Source organism: Drosophila gunungcola, chromosome 3R (assembly GCF_025200985.1).
Source record: "Drosophila gunungcola strain Sukarami chromosome 3R, Dgunungcola_SK_2, whole genome shotgun sequence".
In the NCBI taxonomy this organism is placed as follows: Eukaryota; Metazoa; Arthropoda; class Insecta; order Diptera; family Drosophilidae; genus Drosophila; species Drosophila gunungcola.
The window spans coordinates 9,694,802-9,714,555 of NC_069139.1; the positions used below are offsets into that span (position 1 = coordinate 9,694,802).

General features: G+C 48.9%; 5 protein-coding genes across 7 annotated transcripts; 4 read left to right on the plus strand and 1 right to left on the minus strand.

Annotated features, from left to right (window-relative positions):
- Positions 1–18: 18 nt before the first annotated feature.
- LOC128252023 (endoribonuclease Dcr-1) lies at positions 19–7,302 on the plus strand. Its single transcript, XM_052979385.1, has 5 exons — positions 19–961; positions 1,024–2,864; positions 2,923–4,528; positions 4,588–6,719; positions 6,782–7,302. The coding sequence occupies exons 1-5, from the start codon at positions 151–153 to the stop codon at positions 7,190–7,192; spliced, it is 6,801 nt and encodes a 2,266-aa protein (XP_052835345.1). The 5' UTR covers positions 19–150; the 3' UTR covers positions 7,193–7,302.
- A 144-nt stretch (positions 7,303–7,446) lies between these two features.
- Positions 7,447–8,803, plus strand: LOC128252053 (mitogen-activated protein kinase kinase kinase 7). Of its 2 annotated transcripts, none has more exons than XM_052979442.1 (5): positions 7,447–7,568; positions 7,623–7,922; positions 7,979–8,158; positions 8,215–8,356; positions 8,418–8,803. In XM_052979442.1, the coding sequence occupies exons 1-5, from the start codon at positions 7,521–7,523 to the stop codon at positions 8,600–8,602; spliced, it is 855 nt and encodes a 284-aa protein (XP_052835402.1). In that variant the 5' UTR covers positions 7,447–7,520; the 3' UTR covers positions 8,603–8,803. The 2 variants fall into 2 exon arrangements, with proteins under 2 accessions (XP_052835402.1, XP_052835404.1); XM_052979444.1 differs by having other exon boundaries at positions 7,520–7,568; positions 7,630–7,922.
- A 960-nt stretch (positions 8,804–9,763) lies between these two features.
- On the minus strand, positions 9,764–13,988 carry LOC128252054 (transmembrane protein 47). Of its 2 annotated transcripts, XM_052979446.1 has the most exons (7): positions 13,832–13,988; positions 11,815–12,096; positions 11,666–11,741; positions 11,413–11,599; positions 11,137–11,286; positions 11,012–11,074; positions 9,764–10,954 (listed from the first exon to the last, which is right to left on the minus strand). In XM_052979446.1, the coding sequence occupies exons 3-7, from the start codon at positions 11,714–11,716 to the stop codon at positions 10,794–10,796; spliced, it is 612 nt and encodes a 203-aa protein (XP_052835406.1). In that variant the 5' UTR covers positions 11,717–11,741; positions 11,815–12,096; positions 13,832–13,988; the 3' UTR covers positions 9,764–10,793. The 2 variants fall into 2 exon arrangements, with proteins under 2 accessions (XP_052835406.1, XP_052835405.1); XM_052979445.1 differs by lacking the exon at positions 11,815–12,096 and having other exon boundaries at positions 13,492–13,987.
- Positions 13,989–14,139: 151 nt separating this feature from the next.
- Positions 14,140–15,895, plus strand: LOC128252042 (E3 ubiquitin-protein ligase Rnf220). Its single transcript, XM_052979431.1, has one exon. The coding sequence runs from the start codon at positions 14,464–14,466 to the stop codon at positions 15,703–15,705; it is 1,242 nt and encodes a 413-aa protein (XP_052835391.1). The 5' UTR covers positions 14,140–14,463; the 3' UTR covers positions 15,706–15,895.
- Positions 15,896–16,411: 516 nt separating this feature from the next.
- Positions 16,412–19,646, plus strand: LOC128252031 (cytoplasmic aconitate hydratase). Its single transcript, XM_052979414.1, has 7 exons — positions 16,412–16,509; positions 16,563–16,655; positions 16,717–16,886; positions 16,944–17,670; positions 17,724–17,824; positions 17,888–18,659; positions 18,719–19,646. Exons 1-7 carry the CDS (start codon positions 16,497–16,499, stop codon positions 19,546–19,548), a joined length of 2,706 nt encoding a protein of 901 aa, XP_052835374.1. The 5' UTR covers positions 16,412–16,496; the 3' UTR covers positions 19,549–19,646.
- The last annotated feature ends 108 nt before the right edge of the window (positions 19,647–19,754 follow it).

The window sequence follows — 19,754 nt, forward strand, 5'->3', positions numbered from 1 at the left end:
ATCTGTGTGACCAAGGACTTAAGATGTGCCAGTGGTATTTTTCGTTAGACCAACCAACGGTCACACTAGCATGCAGCTAGCCGGCTTTGGAATTTTATTCTTTGGCAGAAATCATCTCGAGGAACGAGTTTTGTGATTCCCCTGGCCACGATGGCGTTCCACTGGTGCGACAACAACCTGCACACCACCGTGTTCACGCCCCGCGACTTCCAGGTGGAACTGCTGGCCGCCGCCTACGAGCGGAACACGATAATCTGCCTGGGCCACCGGAGCTCCAAGGAATTCATCGCCCTCAAGCTGCTCCAGGAGCTCTCGCGGCGCGGACGTCGACATGGCCGGGTCAGCGTTTACCTCAGCTGCGAGGTTGGCGAAAGCAAGGAGCCCTGCTCCATCTACACTATGCTCACCCACCTGACCGATCTGCGGGTGTGGCAGGAGCAGCCGGACATGCAGATTCCCTTCAACCACTGCTGGACAGACTACCACGTGTCTATCTTACGGCCGGAGGGATTACTCCATCTACTCGAGGTTCGCGACTTGCTGCTGAGCAGTGTGGAGCTGATTGTGCTGGAGGATTGCCACGACAGTGGGGTTTACCAGAGGATAATGCCGCTCTTCGAAAAGCACATACTGCCGGCCGCTCCGGCGATCAGACCGCGTATCCTGGGACTGGCTGGTCCGCTGCACAGTGCCGGCTGTGAGCTGCAGCAGCTGAGCTCCATGCTGGCCACCCTGGAGCGGAACATGCTCTGCCGGATCGAGACGGCCAGCGACATTGTCACCGTGTTGCGTTACTGTTCCCGCCCGCACGAGTACATCGTACAGTGCGCTCCCTTCGAGATGGACGAGCTGTCCCTGGTGCTGGCCGATGTCCTAAACACCCACAAGTCCTTCCTCATGGACCACCGCTACGATCCTTACGAGATCTACGGCACTGATCAGTTTATGGAGGAGCTAAAGGGTGAGTTCTCTGCGAAAAAGTGCCCCAAGTCACCAACTAATTCGTCCGTAAACCACTTCCAGACATACCAGATCCCAAGGTGGACCCGCTGAACGTCATCAACTCGCTGCTGGCCGTGCTGCACGAGATGGGTCCTTGGTGCACCCAGCGGGCTGCCCACCACTTCTACCAGAGCAATGAGAAGCTGAAGGTGAAGACGCCGCACGAGCGCCACTACTTGCTCTACTGCCTAGTGAGCACGGCCCTCATCCAACTGCACTCGCTCTGCGACCAAGCGTTCCAGCGCCACCAGGGAACTGGAGGCGATACGCGCCAGTCAATCGAACGCTATTCCAGCCCGAAGGTGCGACGTCTGCTGCAGACCCTGCGTTGCTTTAAGCCCGAAGATGTGCACACCCAGGCGGACGGATTGCGCAGGATGCGCCATCAGGTGGATCAGGCAGACTTTAACCGGCTATCGCACGCGCTGGAAAGCAAGTGCCGGCTGGTGGACCAACTGGAGCAGCAGCCGACGGAAACTCGGGCCCTGGTGGCCAATCTCGAGCAGATCCTGCACACGTCCGAAGAGAAGCAGCCGTCCAAGAGCGCTGCTCGCTTTGCTCCTGCTTCTGCTCCTGCTCCGCACCAGGCAAAGGCTAAGCCAGGCGGTGGCTCCAGCACGGCACAACCGCGAACCCGCAGGCGAGTGTACACGAGACGCCACCACCGGGACCAGCATGACGGCAGCGACACGCTCTGTGCACTGATCTACTGCAACCAAAACCACACGGCACGTGTGCTCTTCGAGCTGCTGGCCGAGATCAGCAGGCGAGACCCGGATCTCAAGTTCCTACGCTGCCAGTACACCACGGACCGGGTGGCCGATCCCACCACGGAGCCCAAGGAGGCCGAGCTGGAGCACCGACGGCAGGAGGAGGTGCTCAAGCGATTCCGCATGCACGACTGCAATGTGCTGATAGGCACTTCGGTGCTGGAGGAGGGCATCGATGTGCCCAAGTGCAATCTGGTGGTGCGCTGGGATCCGCCCACCACATATCGCAGTTACGTCCAGTGCAAGGGACGAGCCCGAGCAGCTCCCGCCTACCATGTCATCCTGGTGGCACCCAGCTACGAAAGCCCCTCTGCGAGTGCAGTGGAGCTGAGTGATCGCAGTCATCGCTTCATTTGCGGGGCGTCGGGAACGGGCGATGCTGTGGAGGCGGACAGCGACTCGGATGACTCGGCGATGCCAAGTTCATATGGCTCTGATCCCTACACATTCGGAACGGCACGGGGAACGGTGAAGATCCTCAATCCCGAGGTATTCAGCAAGCAACCGCCCACGGCGTGCGACATTAAGCTGCAGGAGATTCAGGACGAGTCGCCGGGCGCTGCTCTGCTGGAAGTCAGCAACTCCAGCGACGAGGCCGTCAGCATGAGCAACACCAGTCCGAGTGAGAGCAGTACGGAACGCAAGTCCAGACGCTTCCAGTGCGAGCTGGCCCTCCCGCCCGCCGAGCCAGAGGATGCCATAGAATCGTGTCCCGAAGCCAAAACAGTTGATCGTTTGGCCAGCACCACGAAGGACCTGGTGCACCAAATGGCACAGTATCGCGAGATCGAACAGATGCTGCTGTCCAAGTGCGCCAACACCGAGCCGCCGGAGCAGGAGCAAAGCGAGGCCGAACGATTCGGTGCCTGCCTGGCCGCCTATCGACCCAAGCCGAAGCTCCTGACCGGCGCCTCCGTGGATCTGGGCACAGCCATAGCGCTGGTCAACAAGTACTGCGCTCGCCTGCCCAGCGACACCTTCACCAAGCTTACGGCCCTGTGGCGTTGCACCCGCAGCGAGAGAGCGGGAGTGACCCTGTTTCAGTACACACTCCGGCTGCCCATCAACTCGCCATTGAAGCACGACATTGTGGTAAGTGGGTGGAACATCTCCAATGCTCCAGTTTTCACTTATAACCCATTTTTTGTAGGGTCTCCCGATGCCCACGCAGACTTTGGCTCGTCGTCTGGCCGCCTTGCAGGCCTGTGTTGAGCTGCACAAGATCGGTGAGCTGGACGACCAGCTACAGCCCATCGGCAAGGAGGGATTTCGCGCCCTGGAGCCGGACTGGGAGTGCTTCGATCTGGAGCCAGAGGATGAGCAGATTGTGCAGCTAAGCGATGAGCCTCGGCCGGGAACGACAAAGCGGCGACAGTACTACTACAAACGCATTGCCTCTGAGTTCTGCGACTGCCGCCCGGTGGCCGGGGCACCCTGCTATCTGTACTTTATCCAGCTGACGCTGCAGTGTCCCATTCCCGAGGAGCAGAACACGCGAGGCCGGAAGATATATCCGCCGGAGGATGCCCAGCAGGGTTTCGGCATACTCACCACCAAACGCATACCCAAGCTGAGCGCCTTCTCGATATTCACACGCTCCGGTGAGGTGAAGGTCTCCCTCGAGTTGGCCAAGGATCGCGTGGTCCTGACCAGCGAGCAGATTGTCTGCATCAACGGCTTCCTGAACTACACGTTCACCAATGTGCTGCGACTGCAGAAGTTCCTCATGCTCTTCGATCCTGACTCCACGGAGAACTGTGTGTTCATTGTGCCCACGGTGAAGACGCCAGCGGGCGGCAAACACATCGACTGGCAGTTCCTAGAGCTCATCCAAGCCAATGGCAACACGATGCCACGGGCGGTGTCCGATGAGGAGCGACAGGCGCAGGCGTTCGACGCGCAGCGCTTCCAAGATGCCGTCGTTATGCCATGGTACCGCAACCAGGATCAACCGCAATACTTCTATGTGGCCGAAATCTGTCCACACCTTTCGCCACTCAGCTGCTTTCCCGGCGACAACTACCGCACGTTCAAGCACTACTACCTCGTCAAGTATGGCCTGACCATACAGAATGCCTCGCAACCGCTGCTGGACGTGGATCACACCAGTGCTCGGCTGAATTTCCTCACACCGCGGTACGTGAACCGCAAGGGCGTGGCCCTGCCCACCAGTTCGGAGGAGACGAAGCGGGCCAAGCGCGAGAATCTCGAGCAGAAGCAGATCCTAGTGCCGGAGCTGTGCACCGTGCATCCGTTCCCCGCCTCCCTGTGGCGCACTGCTGTGTGCCTGCCCTGCATTCTGTACCGCATCAACGGCCTGCTCCTGGCCGACGACATTCGCAAGCAGGTCTCTGCGGATCTAGGGCTGGGCAGGCAGCAAATCGAGGAGGAGCAGTTCGAGTGGCCCATGCTGGACTTTGGCTGGAGTCTATCCGAGGTGCTTAAGAAGTCGCGCGAGTCTAAGCAAAAAGATTCGGTTAAGGAGGCTTTGGTCAATGGCAAAGATTCAGTTGAGGATCAGAAGGAGACGGCAAGGGAGACCCAAATAGATGAGGATCCAAAAGCCGATAAAGTGGAGAAAAGTGCCATCGAACTCATCATAGAGGGCGAACAAAAGCTGCAAGAGGCGGATGACTTTATTGAGATAGGCACTTGGTCCAACGATATGGCCGACGACTTAGCTAGCTTCAACCAGGAAGACGAGGACGAGGATGAGGCCTTTCGCCTGCCAGTTCTGCCTGCCAACGTAAAGTTTTGTAAGTTGTTTAAGCATCTAGAACCAGGGAGAATACTAAACACAAAATGTATCTTGCAGGTGATCAACAGACCCGCTATGGATCGCCCACTTTTTGGGACGTCAGCAATGGGGAGGGTGGCTTCAAGCCCCCAAAACACAATCAAAGCACTCAGCCGTGTGGCAAGGGCAAAGGAAAGGGTCCGGCAAAGCCCTCCTTCAACTACTATGACTCGGACAACTCGCTGGGCTCCAGCTACGACGATGACGACAACGGCGGGCCGCTCAATTACATGCACCACAACTACAGCTCGGACGACGACGATGTGGCGGATGACATCGATGCCGGGCGCATTGCTTTCACCTCCAAGAATGAGGCGGAGACCATTGAAACCGCCCAGGAAGTGGAGAAGCGCCAGAAGCAACTATCAATCATTCAGGCCACGAATGCCAACGAGCGGCAGTACCAGCAGACAAAGAACCTGCTTATTGGATTCAATTTCGAGCAGGAGGAGAAGGAAAAGGAGGAGGGGGACATGGAGGCACCTCCAACTGGCCGATACGAACAATCGATAGCTAAGCTACAGACGGAGATCGAAAGCTGCGGCATGCTGGTGTCCCACGACCAGGAATTGGTTCTGAAACGAAACAGTGTCGCCGAAACTAAGGACGCAAAGGATTCGATGATTAAGCTGCTGAAGCAGCTGTTGCCATACGTGGAGGAGGAGCTGTTGGTCGAAATGCTGGGTGACAAGCGGGAGCTGCTGCTCTCGGATTTGGTGGAGCTGAATGCGGATTGGGTGGCCCGAAATGAGCAGGAGACCTACAGCGTCTTGGGCTGCGGAGATAGTTTTGACAACTACAATGATCATCATCGGCTAAATTTGGATAAAAAACAGCTGAAGCTGCGGTTTGAACGGCAGGAAATCCAGCCTGCAACTCCCAAGAAGGACATATCGCCGTCGATACTGCCATCGGGCTTTAGCTTCGACCTGCAACCGAATCTAGTGGGCCATCCAGGACCCAGTCCCAGCATCATCCTGCAGGCCCTTACCATGTCCAATGCCAACGATGGCATTAATCTGGAGCGCCTGGAGACCATTGGTGACTCCTTTCTCAAGTATGCCATTACCACCTACCTGTACATCACCTACGAGAACGTGCACGAGGGTAAGCTCAGCCATCTGCGCTCCAAGCAGGTGGCCAATCTCAATCTGTATCGCTTGGGGCGGCGAAAGAGGCTGGGCGAGTACATGATAGCCACCAAATTCGAGCCCCACGACAACTGGCTGCCACCCTGCTACTACGTGCCCAAGGAGCTGGAGAAGGCGCTCATCGAGGCAAAGATCCCAACGCACCACTGGAAGCTGGCCGATCTGCTGGACATCAAGAACTTGAGCAGCGTCCAGATCTGTGAGATGGTCCGCGAAAAAGCCGAGGCCCTGGGTCTGGAGCAGAATGGAGCTCAGAACGGAGCTGCCCAGAGTGGTCAACTGGACGACTCAAATGATAGCTGCAATGACTTCAGCTGCTTTATCCCATACAACCTGGTCTCGCAGCACAGCATTCCGGACAAGTCCATAGCCGATTGCGTGGAGGCGCTGATCGGAGCCTATCTCATCGAGTGCGGACCGCGTGGAGCACTACTCTTTATGGCCTGGCTGGGGGTGCGGGTGCTGCCCTTCACAAGGCAACTGGAGGCGGCAAATGTGGAGGAGCGAATACCCGGAAGCACGAGACCAAATGCCGACAAAATGGTCACCGTTTATGGCGCATGGCCCACGCCACGCACTCCCCTGCTGCACTATGCTCCCAATGCCACGGAGGAACTGGACCAGCTATTGAGCGGCTTCGAGGAGTTCGAGGAGAGCCTGGGCTACCAGTTCCGGGATCGTTCCTACCTCCTGCAAGCCATGACACATGCCAGTTACACACCCAATCGACTGACGGACTGCTACCAGCGTTTGGAGTTCCTGGGCGATGCTGTGCTGGATTACCTCATTACACGGCACCTGTACGAAGATCCCCGCCAGCATTCGCCAGGCGCTCTAACTGACTTGAGGTCAGCGCTGGTGAACAACACCATTTTCGCCTCCCTAGCCGTTCGGCATGGCTTCCACAAGTTCTTCCGACACCTCTCGCCGGGACTTAATGATGTGATCGATCGTTTTGTGCGAATCCAGCAGGAGAATGGTCACAGCATCAGCGAGGAGGTGAGTGATACCATACCATACAATTGCCAACGGCAACTGCTAATTGGTTTCTTCTGTTTTAGTATTATTTGCTGTCCGAGGAGGAGTGCGACGATGCGGAGGACGTGGAAGTGCCCAAGGCTTTGGGCGACGTCTTCGAGTCGATCGCCGGCGCCATTTTCCTGGACTCCAACATGTCGCTGGACGTGGTGTGGCATGTCTACAGCAACATGATGAGCCCGGAGATCGAGCAGTTTAGCAACTCAGTGCCAAAGTCGCCCATAAGGGAGCTCCTCGAGCTGGAGCCGGAGACGGCCAAGTTCGGCAAGCCCGAGAAGCTGGCGGATGGGCGGCGGGTGCGCGTCACCGTGGATGTCTTCTGCAAGGGCACCTTCCGGGGCATCGGGCGCAACTATCGCATTGCCAAGTGCACCGCGGCCAAGTGCGCACTGCGCCAACTCAAAAAGCAGGGCTTGATTGCCAAAAAAGACTAAGAATTCGTCGCTGCAATTGTGTTTCATTAGGCTTTAACACTTAGATTTAAGCATAACTATTTTGTATACATCTTGAATATATTGTATTTGTCGAATCACTTTGTGAAATACTTTTTATTGTACCTCTTGTTGAATCAAAGTTAGAACTGCATTATTTTTGCAAAATTTTAAACGACGTCGATAAGATATCAAATCCAATGTTACTGATACACATCATTTTTTTAGAAAGTGTGTGTATAGATAAGTTTAAAGCGCTGAAAGCTTGTCATATTTAGAATGGCAACCTTCGTGTATCAGAAATTAGTGATAAATTGGCATTAGAGAAGACATGGCGGCAGTAGACCAAATTCCATTTGAAGAATTTAAACTAGGAAAGGTAGGAGCAGGACAAATGGGCTAACTCTGAATAAGATTTGTGCCTTCATTCTAGGGTGTAGGTACAGGCTCGTTTGGCAGTGTATTTGTAGCCGACTGGAGGAACCGAGTGATTGCAGTGAAGAGGATACGAGCAGGCTGTGAGGACAGAAAAATTGACAGGGAGATCAACCAACTGGCAAGGGTTGACCACGAGAACATCATAAAACTGTATGGTATTTCCAAGCACGAGGATAGGGTTTACCTGCTCATGGAGTACGTAGATGGTGGATCTCTGTTCAGCTTTCTGCATGCGCAATCCAAGCCAAGTTATTCGCTTGCCCACGCCCTTAACTGGAGCCTCCAGATCGCTCAGGTGTTATGGCTGAAAAGCGGAGTTATGGAGCCGAATAATGCTGATATGGTTTACAGGGGGTTGCTTATCTCCATGGCATGCGACCAAAAGCGGTCATTCATCGTGATATCAAGCCACACAATGCATTGCTAGGCCAGAGGGGCCTCAGTCTGAAGATCTGTGATTTTGGCACTGTTGTAGACCAGACGCTGTCGATGTCGCTGGAAACGGGCACCGTCAGATACATTGCGCCAGAGGTTCGAGATCTTTAACCCAAGAGATACATTGATAATCGTCTTCCATTTGCCTAAAGGTCTTCAAAGGCGGTCGCTATAATGAAAAGTGTGATGTGCACAGTTGGGCGATTACATGCTGGGAAATATTATCGCGCAAGATGCCTTTGGACAAATACGATGGCACCTCTGCCTGGGCCTTGAAATTGGCCATAAATGGAGGCAAGCTATTATGTCTTGATTACTCCACACTCCACTCAAAGTAAAGATATTCTATTTACAGGCGAGAGACCTTTGTTGGATGATGTTATGAAAGGCTGTCCCGAGGATTTAAATAGTTTATTAACTGTTTGTTGGGACGTGGATCCAAAGAGGAGGTTTTCCATGGAACTGGTGGCTCATATCATGAAGAAATTCACTAGTGAAGCTGGACCCATTCAGCCACTGGATTACGTTCTCACAAATTAACCCAATTAACAAACGGATATTTATGTGAACGTTAAACACTATTTTATTTTCTTGAAAACTCTCCTGAAATATTTACATTTTAACCGATACTGTTCGGATTATGCGGATGGGGTGGGTTGGGTGTTGAATGATCTTGGGGGAGTGGGACGCCAAATTTTCAATTCAAGGTTACGTCCATTGAAATGTAGCGTAATTTGAGGAAATACATAGTCTGTTATTTTCGTTAGCTGCGGGTATAGGTATGCGTATAGGGAATTTATAAAATATGATCTAGGCATATGGTTTACAGTATATGGATCACTAGCAATATGTTTGATAATTTTACTTATTCTCTTGATTTGTTTTCTTTTCTTTTTTTTTTTGTTTTGTTTTGCTCTATCGAATGTAAATTTAAAAAAAATTAAATGTTAAAACGTTTTAATAAATATATCATATGTGTTTGTATATATATGTTGTTTGCTTGTTAAAACAAAATGATCCTCGCTCGTGTGTTGGTTAGTTACACAATGGAAAACTGTAACGTTTCGTAGAGTTTCGTTTTGGAGTATAATATGTTTGATTTTGTTTTTTTTCGTTTTTAATAAATGTTACATACTTTAAACTTATATATATAACTATATATAAACATGCGTGTATGCAAGCACAGTTTAATTAATTCAATTGGTTTGGTATAATTGTTGTCTTATACTCGCTATAATTGTTTTCGTTTCGTCTTTTTTTTCACCGCACGTTCCTGCCTACGATTTGTTCAATTTCTTCATATATGTATATATGGATGTTCAAGCATATATATTTCCCTTTGTATTGTTGTAATTTAGGTCGCATTCAATTTTGGTTGCATTTGCTTCGCTTAATTTCGGCGTTTAATCAAAATTGTATCGTTAAAAACAGAAACGAACGAAACGGAATCCAGAAAAAGCGATAGGATGATTTGATTGCGAGTTATTATGGACGAATTTCGAACGGTTTACTGATGAGATACAAACTCCAAAGATAACAATATAAAAGTATGTTTTACTTAATAGTTGTTGCGTTAACGCCATTACTCATATGTACCTTATGCTGGTTTTGCAAACAAAAAACACGGTTATTAACATATATGAAAAAAAATTATGACATATAAAAACCTTAAAAATGTATGATTTTAAATAAAAGTATGTCTTAAAGTGTTAACAAAAGGTGTCATAAACGTTTTATTGTTGTCATTTGTATGTGATATGTTTTCGAGTATGTTAAGAACACAAATATCAATAAATTATTAAAGGATATGTGGTTACAAAAGGGACGGTTACAAAAAAAGAATGCATAAACTTAAAAGTCGGCTTAAACAATAACTAAACGGCTCTGGGACATTAAAGTACTGGTCCAGTACTGGACAGCTAGATGGTTAAACTATTTTACAAAAGGTAAAAGAGCAACACAAATTCGAGTACAATGGGTGTTAGTCGCACAATAAAACACTGGGACAAACACATAATTTACAATATTCGATACGGATTTATAGAGTATAAACATAATTTTTTGAAAGCGTAATCGGCATGAAACGTTGACAATGACGATGATATTGGGGGCTTAATCTGTCGTGGTTACCTAGTCTCTCGATTACGTACATATACAAATTCTAATTTGGATTTTGCTCACGATTAGGTTTGAGATACATGAAGAGTACATTGCTATGTATATATAGCTGAGTATGAGTACAATATTGTAAGAGGTCTAATTTCAACTGCAACTTGCTCTCACTTTTCTACCGAAACGCAAGCTCTAAAAATTGACTACAATGTTTTCAAACTCATGGGGCATGCAATTTGTATATACGGGTGTGGTTAATGCGATTAGCTTTCAGAATTCCTAGACGTACATGTGGACTGACTACATGATAGATGTGGGTCGTGTGTTTGTGGCTTGTCTACGATTACCTTTCGAAACGAACACAAAATAAACTGATTGGGGAAACCTCATCTAAACAAATGCCGAGTACTATGGGATATTGGGGATGGGTGGGCGGATTTTTGGTTTGAAATGGTCATGATATACACAATCATAATTATAACACATTCATTTAGCTGCCAATTGCTTCTGTTCTTGAGTCTGATTTAAATCGAAATCTATGTGTCTGTGTGTGTTGTTGTTGGTTGGTTGCTATATACTTAGTCTACAGAACGACGTCAGGCAGGTCGTGCGGCCTTGCCTAGGCGCGCATTTGGTTTTCATGTACGATTTTCCTCTCCTTATAGTAGATCTCCTCCGACTCCTTGTCGCAGAGCAGCAGGACAACGGCTCCGAACAGGAAGATTGCCGCGCCCCAGCCTACGCCATATGCCCAGCCGAATTCCCAGACTCGCCGGTTGGCTAAAATAGTAAATAGGTTAGTCAAGTGCTCTTTCCCATTAATTCTGCCTTAAATACCCATGGTAAGTTCGCCGGCAAAGCACACTGGATACACGATCAAAGCGGACAGCACGGCTAGCACTGCAAGAATAAGGAATATTTTTTAGCATTCTCTGATCTTTTAAATTTAGGAAGTAACTTACAGGATACAAGCATCACCAAAACCGCTATGCGATAGAACTTATACTTTAGATTATGGTTCTGCGTCCTGAGTCCCAGACCTGTCAGTACTGTGGCTATAACGTCCGTTATCAGCGTGATAATGCAGAGAGCGGCTGTAGCCTTGATGTAACCTATGGGTCATCAGAAACAAGGTTAAATATGGTTAAAAATAGAATCAACTTGGAATGGTTGCAGTTTTATATAATTTTACTTAAATTAACCTAAACTTCTCTTTCAATGTTTTGGTTTTAACATACCCACATCGCGGGTCCAGTAGCAGCCTGGCGGATCCTGGATGTTGAACGGCAGCGGGGCCACCGAATCATCCTCGATGCAGTGCACAAAGAGGCCTTGTCGCCAGTCGGAGGCCATCAGCCAATCTGTGGACGCCAGGGCCATGATCATCAAGACCACCACGATGACGCCGCAAATAAATGCAATCACCTGTGGAGGCAGTGAAATCGGTTAGGAATGGGCCAAATATCCAACTTAGAGCATTCAAGTGCATACCTTCAACGGCCTGGTGATTGTGATGGTCTCAATCGTTGTTGTCGGCGCCATTTTCTCCGCTGGAGGACGTAGAACACTGCATGCATAACAATTAATATTTATTGCGGGGCAGAAACATGATTACTAGCTCCACAAGCTAGCCAACTCACCTTATCGACTATGTATGCAGGCAAAAGTGCTGCCCGCAGCTACTAATTGGAATGCGTTTCAATGCGTTTCTTGGTTAGTTTTGCTTAGTGGGATGTTGGAAGGGTTTTTTGGGAATTCTTTTTTGCTTTTTTGGGGGCAGGCGAGTAAATGCTACTCCGGTTGGCTTTAACAATCTAATATAAATGCTTCAATTGGCGTTTTATTGCTTTTGGTTTGCGCGCTGAGGTTTTTCCAATGCGTTTCGAATTTCAAATTGCTGGCGGAAGCAGCCCGTTCAACATCTGTATTACGAAAGGGGGATCGTTTGTTAGCGGGGCAGGAAATAGAGAAATTGGTGGCATTCGATTAAAGAAACTGGCGCACCACGTTTGTACAAAAAGTGTGTTTACATCAATGTAGTTAAATAAGCGGCAGCAACATGCACAAAACAACTCGAGCAACAACACTGACAAAGACAATGGCAAAGGATTAAGGCTTTTACGGGATGTCAGAATCAAACTCCGTCAAACTAACAAGAAACAGTGGCTAAATAAAAAGGTTCAGTAAAATCCTACCCTTAAAATTATAAGTACTTTATTCCATCCTTTTATTCCTAATCGACAGCAAAGGAAAATGCAACAGTAAAGAAAAACTATTTATGTATAAGACTTGAAACCAATATGCACTTAGCAAAGCTTGATAAAGTTTCTAACTCTAACTAAGAGGCAGATGATATTTATTTATATTCAACTGTAGCCATAAATGTATGTCATGGATTAACTGTTGCAATTTAGGAAACAATGCGTTGCCACAGTTGAATGCTTTTGGGATTGTTTAAATTGAAATCACTCTATTGTGACAGACAAAAGTGCGGCGCAACATTTGAGTCTGTGAAGGGGGGGGACGGAGCTGTAATGACAAAAGACGGAAGCTGGGGCGATGAGCTGCAGCTCCCACATAATTTACATACATGTGTTGCAAGGGAACTGCACCTAAGCAATTTCAATGCTGGAAATTGCTAATTATTCGTTCGCATTCCATTGTTATACTTTTGTATAGGCCTTACAAATATTCTTAAGCGGCATAAATACATACATATGCCCATATGTCTGTCAAAAGATCAGTTATACTTTTTATTTATGCCTCACAGTATGGTTGCTTTAAACTGTTCCAGAAAACCTACTTGTTTTTCAATAATATAAAATTACGGCCATAAAGTAGTTTATAAAATATTGAATACAAATCAGGATAAGGCCGATTTACGATTTATGATTCTGATTACTTCCCATTTCTTAACGTCTTTAAAATGCAGATACGCAAACTGAGATACAAATACATAATATATAAATGTAGCGTCATAAAAATCTCGAGATATTTAGACGGGCCAGACGTACATATGTATGTATGTATGTAGATGATAGTTTATTTATAGCGGCTAGAAATTGAAAACAACAACAACATTTCGCATATGAAAGAGAATGGGATGTGTGTGTGTGTGGGGGTGAGTGGCATGGCAACAGGATCATATCGGTTAATTGCTATATAGAACGTAACGGTAACGGCAGGCAAAATTGGGGCAAACGGCCAAATGCAAAACAACAACAATGACAAGGGCGAGGATAATTATGTGTATATGTATGTGTGTTTTAAGGTAAACGGAGCAAAACAAAATGCGAATTCTTTCAATCAAGGTATACCTTTCCTTGAAATAGTCCAGAGTTACCGATTCTGAATCAAATTCGGAATAATCTGGCAGCGATTCGGCGTCAAAGGAACTCATTCCGCTGAGCGTGTAATTAGGCAAGACGTTCATTTTGTTGTAGTTGGCAAGGTTGCCCTGCTGATGTTGTTGTTGTTGCTGGTGCATTGTTGTTTTTTCCTGATTTACTACGTTTTTTTTTTTTAACAATATGACACACACACACACACACACGCTATATTTTTTCTCTATTCTCTTTTCGCAGCCTTTTTCTTTCGCCGTCTGCTTGCACTTTCGCAAATTGGTTTATTGCTTTTGGGCTGTTCCTGTGCACTTACAATCTGCTAAAAAAGCTCTTTTCACTTTCCACTTTTCACATGATCCGCGACCACCGACTTTTCTATATAATTAAAAAATAAAAACGACGAAAATAATAATGTTTTGCTTCCCTCATCACAAGACAACAACGGAAAATTAGTGTGCACGCACCGCATAATACCAAAAAACGCGTACTTTTCCCGCGGAGTTTCACTGTGACGGTCGCAGTAAAAAATAAAATCACGGTTTAAGGCGAACTGCCAACTCAGGAAAAACAAAGCATATTTTTATAGTAAACAATAAAATATTTATCAATTTCGTTTCATCTAAACTATAAAATCAATTTTCAGAGTAAATTTAGGTAGAGCTTGCGAACACCTGCACACCCACTGTTTGTCGACTTTTAGATCGAATTCGTTGGAGGTCTTGGTTTAAATCTTATCCGATAAGTATCGCAGGCAGCAAAAAAGCAGTGACCGCTCATGCTATGGCACTAAATCCGAAAAAAACAGTGTGACCATTTGCCACAGTACGAGAACGTAGGGAATCGGCGTCGCGTGGCTTCGCCAGATTAGCGTACAAAACAATATCCTATTGCAAGCAGAAGCTCCAGTTTCCGTACTAAAGAGTCCGTGGTGGACCCCGGGAATCCATGGCCACGGACACGGTGTCCAACGGCGAAAACTTCGCCCAGCATTTAACTGGCAACGGCGACGACGATGTGATCTGTCCCACATGCGACGTGAAGATCAAGCGCAGTCAGGTGGCCGATCACTGCCAAGTAGAGATGGAGCGGTTGCACAACCCGATCAGCGTTACCAATCCGTCGGCCCAATCCGCCGGCTCAGCTGCAGCAACTCAGGGATCCGGGTCGGGTATGGGAACGGGAGGCAGACAGCCGTGGAGCGTATTTCAGCGAGTGCAGCGCAACCGGCAGGCCCGCCAGCGCCAGCGCACCAGGAAGCGTCCAGCATCTCCTGGTCCACCAGCGCCTAATTCTGCAGCAGCTGCTTCGGCCCCAACTGCAGCTCCTCCGCCCCCTGCTGCAGCTGCTCCGCCTCCTCCCCCAGCACCTCCAGAGTCCAGTCAACCCACCTGTCCCGTGTGCAACCACAACTTCCCGCAGTCCAACATCCAGGAGCATGTCAACCACTGCCTGCGCCAGAGCCGCCGGAATGGCCAGGCCAACGGGGAGCGGCATTCCAGCGAGGACTCGGAGGACAGCGAGGAATACGAGGAGTACGAGTGGGCAGGGCAGAAGCGCATTCGCGTGTCCACGCTCGTCCAGGGAGGCTACTCCGCCCTGGGCCTGGGCCAGACGATCAAGTACAATGGCAGCCAGCAGGCGCAGGAGGATGAGGACGAGGATCTCAATGTGGACGAGGACGATACGCACATTTACGGGCCAAACCAGTACGGCGAGGGTGATGTGATTCCGCTGGTCAACGAGGACCCGGAGGGCAATGTGTCCGAGGCGGATGTGACCAGCTATGTGCGCCGCCTGATCTCCTCCAGCGATGGGCCGCCCAAGGCCAATCATTCCAGCGAAGCAGCCACCGAACAAGAGACTGCCACAATCAGCAACGTGGAGGCGACGCCATCCGCCAGGGAGGAGCCATCCCCATCCACGTCGCGGTCCACGCGTTCCGCTTCTCAGAACCAGCAGCAGGTCATCGAATCGCTGAAGGCCAAGCTGCGACTTTACGAGAAGCAGGCGCAGGGGAAGTACAAGTGCCTGATCTGCATCGACGACTACAAGAATCCCGCCATCTCCGTGTCCTGCTGGCACGTCCACTGCGAGCAGTGCTGGCTGCAGACTCTGGGGGCGCGCAAGCTGTGCCCGCAGTGCAATTCGATCACCACGCCGAAGGACCTCCGTCGCATCTACCTGTAGATGTGGATATCCACTGTCGACTTGTTATCCTATGCCCGCTGCCAAAACGCTTGCTTTGCTCTTAACGCAGCCGTAATTGATAACCCTATACATATTATTTATATAGATAACAGATACCGACTATGATACGTGACATTACAATAAGCTTAACATGTAACTATTACAATAAACCACAGAACAAAACATCGTATTTGTACATATGTATTTTTAATCTAAGGATAGAGCAGTGTTTTTCGTAAAATTGTTTTTTAACGAATACTAAAAGGGTTGAAATAAGTATATATTCTTATATACTCAAAATTCTAGATTTGGGCAAGGAATAATAAATATAATATACTTTAGCTTTGAATATAAAAAGAAACTCAATTGGAAGAAACTCGAGAAAAAATAGAATATATTTTAATATTATTAAATTTAATTAGATATAATTATTTTGTCCAACAGTTTTTGAACTAAACAAATTTTTTACTGTGTTCCGGCTTCATTTGTTAACCAGTTATCGATAACTGAAAGAACAGTTTCAAATTAGAGATGGGTCAGTGTTTAAATCGTAACTAAACTATTTTCAAGTTCAAGACTATAAATTGCTTGTCTAAAAACTCAAATATAGTTAAATAGTCCAAATGAATAAAATAAAAGTTGCTTTGAGTAAGAAAATTTAATAAATTTAAAAAGATTCAATTTCCAACGGTTCATACTTCCGTGCTATTTTTTTTTTACAACTTAAGTTCCATGTTGTTCCATCTCTAGTTCACATTACTTGGAATTCAGTTCTGTTCAATTTCGCCACCATGTCCGGCTCCGGTAGGATTTAACTGGGAAAACTGATCCATTAGCTGATAACAGATCCTTTGCAGGTGCCAATCCCTTTGCCCAGTTCCAGGAATCATTCACCCAGGACGGCAGCGTCTACAAGTATTTCGATTTGCCCTCCATCGACAACAAATATGGTGACTGTTCTTTAATCTTTATTATTGTTGTTATCTATATTATTATTTTTGCCCTCCACAGATTCACTGCCCTTTTCCATTCGCGTTCTGCTGGAATCCGCGGTGCGCAACTGCGACAATTTCCATGTGCTGGAGAAGGATGTCCAGAGCATCCTGGGCTGGACACCATCGCTGAGGCAGGAAACCAGCGATGTGGAGGTCTCCTTCAAGCCAGCGCGTGTTATATTGCAGGTTGGCCATAGGTTATAATCCATATATGTTCCTTCTAAAGGCTTTATTTTGTTTTAGGACTTTACTGGCGTTCCTGCCGTTGTGGATTTCGCTGCCATGCGGGATGCGGTCCGTGAACTGGGCGGCAATCCGGAGAGGATCAACCCCATCTGCCCCGCCGACCTGGTTATTGACCACTCCGTTCAGGTGGATTTTGTCCGCTCCTCGGACGCTTTGACCAAGAACGAGTCCCTGGAGTTCCAGCGCAACAAGGAGCGCTTTACATTCCTCAAGTGGGGAGCCCGTGCCTTTGACAACATGCTGATTGTGCCACCCGGCTCTGGCATTGTCCACCAGGTTAATCTGGAGTATCTGGCACGCGTGGTCTTCGAAACAGAAGCAGCCGATGGCTCCAAGATCCTGTATCCGGATAGCGTCGTTGGCACGGACTCACACACCACCATGATTAACGGCTTGGGCGTGCTCGGCTGGGGCGTGGGCGGCATCGAGGCGGAGGCCGTAATGCTGGGCCAGTCCATATCCATGCTGCTGCCAGAGGTGATTGGCTATAAGCTGGTGGGCAAACTGGGCCCTCTGGCCACCTCCACCGATCTGGTGCTGACCATCACCAAGCACCTGCGCCAGCTGGGCGTAGTGGGCAAGTTTGTGGAGTTCTATGGACCCGGAGTGGCAGAGTTGAGCATTGCGGATCGCGCCACCATCAGCAACATGTGCCCGGAATATGGAGCCACAGTCGGTTACTTTCCCATCGATGAGAACACTTTAAACTACATGCGACAGACTAGTGAGTTCATCTTGGTAGCTTTCATTTGGTGTATTAATGAATATTGCTAATAGATCGCTCCGAAAAGAAGATCGATATCATCCGGCAGTATTTAAAGGCAACTCGACAGCTGCGTGACTATTCCCTTGAAGATCAGGATCCCCAGTATACAGAGGTGAGTGATATTGGCCTTTTTAATGACAGAAACTCACTTCTAAACTCTACCCAATCCTTTCAGTCTGTGACCCTAGATCTATCCACCGTGGTCACCTCGGTTTCGGGCCCCAAGAGGCCGCACGATCGTGTCTCCGTGTCCAGCATGTGCGAGGACTTCAAGTCGTGCCTGTCCAGTCCCGTGGGATTCAAGGGGTTCGCCGTGCCGCCAAGTGCCTTGTCTGCCAGTGGCGAGTTCCAGTGGGACGACGGCAAGAGCTACAAGATAGGGCACGGCTCGGTTGTTATTGCGGCCATTACTTCCTGCACAAACACCTCGAATCCCTCGGTGATGCTGGGTGCAGGACTCCTGGCCAAAAAGGCCGTGGAGAAGGGACTGAATATCATGCCTTATATCAAGACCTCATTGTCCCCGGGCTCCGGCGTAGTTACCTACTATCTGCGGGAGTCGGGGGTGATTCCCTACCTGGAGAAATTAGGCTTTGACATAGTGGGATACGGTTGCATGACCTGCATCGGCAACTCGGGCCCACTAGACGAGAACATGGTTAACACCATCGAGAAGAACGGTCTGGTCTGTTGTGGAGTGCTGTCGGGGAACCGCAACTTCGAGGGTCGCATCCATCCCAATACCAGGGCCAACTACCTGGCAAGTCCGCTGTTGGTGATCGCCTATGCCATTGCAGGACGTGTGGACATTGACTTCGAGAAGGAACCTCTGGGCGTGGACGTCAATGGAAAGGACGTCTTCTTGCAGGACATCTGGCCAACGCGTTCGGAGATCCAGGATGTGGAGCAAAAGCACGTCATTCCGGCCATGTTCCAGGAGGTGTACAGTGAGTATTTCTGCCTAAAGAATTCCGGATAGTTATGTATAATTGTATCCCTTTTACAGGCAAAATCCAGCTGGGCTCCAAGGACTGGCAGACCCTGGAGGTGTCCGACGGCAAGCTGTATCCCTGGAGTGGAGTATCGACCTACATCAAACGTCCGCCCTTCTTCGACGGAATGACCCGGGAGCTGCCCAGTTTGAGGAGCATCGAGAAGGCTCGCTGTCTGCTGTTGCTGGGAGACTCGGTGACCACCGATCATATCTCACCAGCCGGATCCATTGCCCGGAAATCCCCTGCGGCGCGTTATCTGTCGGAGCGGGGACTGACGCCTCGCGACTTCAATTCATATGGGTCAAGGCGCGGCAATGATGCGGTGATGGCGCGCGGAACCTTCGCCAATATCCGTCTGGTCAACAGGTTGGCCTCCAAAACCGGGCCCAACACCCTGCACGTGCCCAGTGGCGAGGAGATGGACATCTTTGATGCGGCGGAGCGGTATGCGGAGGAGGGCACGCCGCTGGTTCTGGTCGTGGGCAAGGACTACGGCAGTGGAAGCTCGCGGGATTGGGCCGCCAAGGGTCCATTCCTGCTGGGCATCAAGGCGGTGATCGCCGAGTCGTACGAGCGCATTCACCGCTCCAATCTGGTGGGAATGGGCATCATCCCACTGCAATTCCTGCCGGGCCAGAGTGCCGAGTCGCTTAATCTGAGTGGCAGGGAGGTGTTCAATATTGCCCTGCCTGAGGAGGAACTGAAGCCGGGCCAGAGTATCCAGGTCGAGGCTGATGGCAATGTGTTTGAGACCACGCTGCGCTTCGACACCGAAGTGGACATTACCTATTACAAGAACGGTGGCATTCTAAACTACATGATCCGCAAAATGCTGGATTAGTAATTGCATTCGTTAACTTCTATATTCCATGTGCATTTCTTACCGACGGTTATTTGTTATTGTGTGATGGGAAATAAAGTTTGACACTTCATCTGTGAGATGATTTTATTTAAACTTCTTTTTCAATTTTTGTTTTGATGAGTCAATAGTCCATTTGCAATAGAGAGTAATAAAAAGAAATATAGAGTAAACCCATCTAATCATAA

Excerpts from the sequence above, each read along its gene's own strand:
- LOC128252023 (XM_052979385.1), top strand. The coding sequence starts at position 151 with ATGGCGTTCCACTGGTGCGACAACAACCTGCACACCACCGTGTTCACG. Across the intron at positions 962-1,023 it reads GTTTATGGAGGAGCTAAAGG|ACATACCAGATCCCAAGGTG; the intron begins GTGAGTTCTCTG and ends AACCACTTCCAG. Across the intron at positions 6,720-6,781 it reads GTCACAGCATCAGCGAGGAG|TATTATTTGCTGTCCGAGGA; the intron begins GTGAGTGATACC and ends CTTCTGTTTTAG.
- LOC128252042 (XM_052979431.1), top strand. The coding sequence starts at position 14,464 with ATGGCCACGGACACGGTGTCCAACGGCGAAAACTTCGCCCAGCATTTA.
- LOC128252054 (XM_052979445.1), bottom strand. The coding sequence starts at position 13,661 with ATGCACCAGCAACAACAACAACATCAGCAGGGCAACCTTGCCAACTAC. Across the intron at positions 11,742-13,491 it reads CTGGACTATTTCAAGGAAAG|TGTTCTACGTCCTCCAGCGG; the intron begins GTATACCTTGAT and ends TTATGCATGCAG. Across the intron at positions 10,955-11,011 it reads TGCCGGCGAACTTACCATGG|CCAACCGGCGAGTCTGGGAA; the intron begins GTATTTAAGGCA and ends TTACTATTTTAG.
- LOC128252031 (XM_052979414.1), top strand. Across the intron at positions 16,887-16,943 it reads CAGCGCGTGTTATATTGCAG|GACTTTACTGGCGTTCCTGC; the intron begins GTTGGCCATAGG and ends ATTTTGTTTTAG. Across the intron at positions 17,671-17,723 it reads AAACTACATGCGACAGACTA|ATCGCTCCGAAAAGAAGATC; the intron begins GTGAGTTCATCT and ends TATTGCTAATAG.
- LOC128252053 (XM_052979442.1), top strand. The coding sequence starts at position 7,521 with ATGGCGGCAGTAGACCAAATTCCATTTGAAGAATTTAAACTAGGAAAG. Across the intron at positions 7,569-7,622 it reads AAGAATTTAAACTAGGAAAG|GGTGTAGGTACAGGCTCGTT; the intron begins GTAGGAGCAGGA and ends CCTTCATTCTAG. Across the intron at positions 8,159-8,214 it reads TCAGATACATTGCGCCAGAG|GTCTTCAAAGGCGGTCGCTA; the intron begins GTTCGAGATCTT and ends ATTTGCCTAAAG.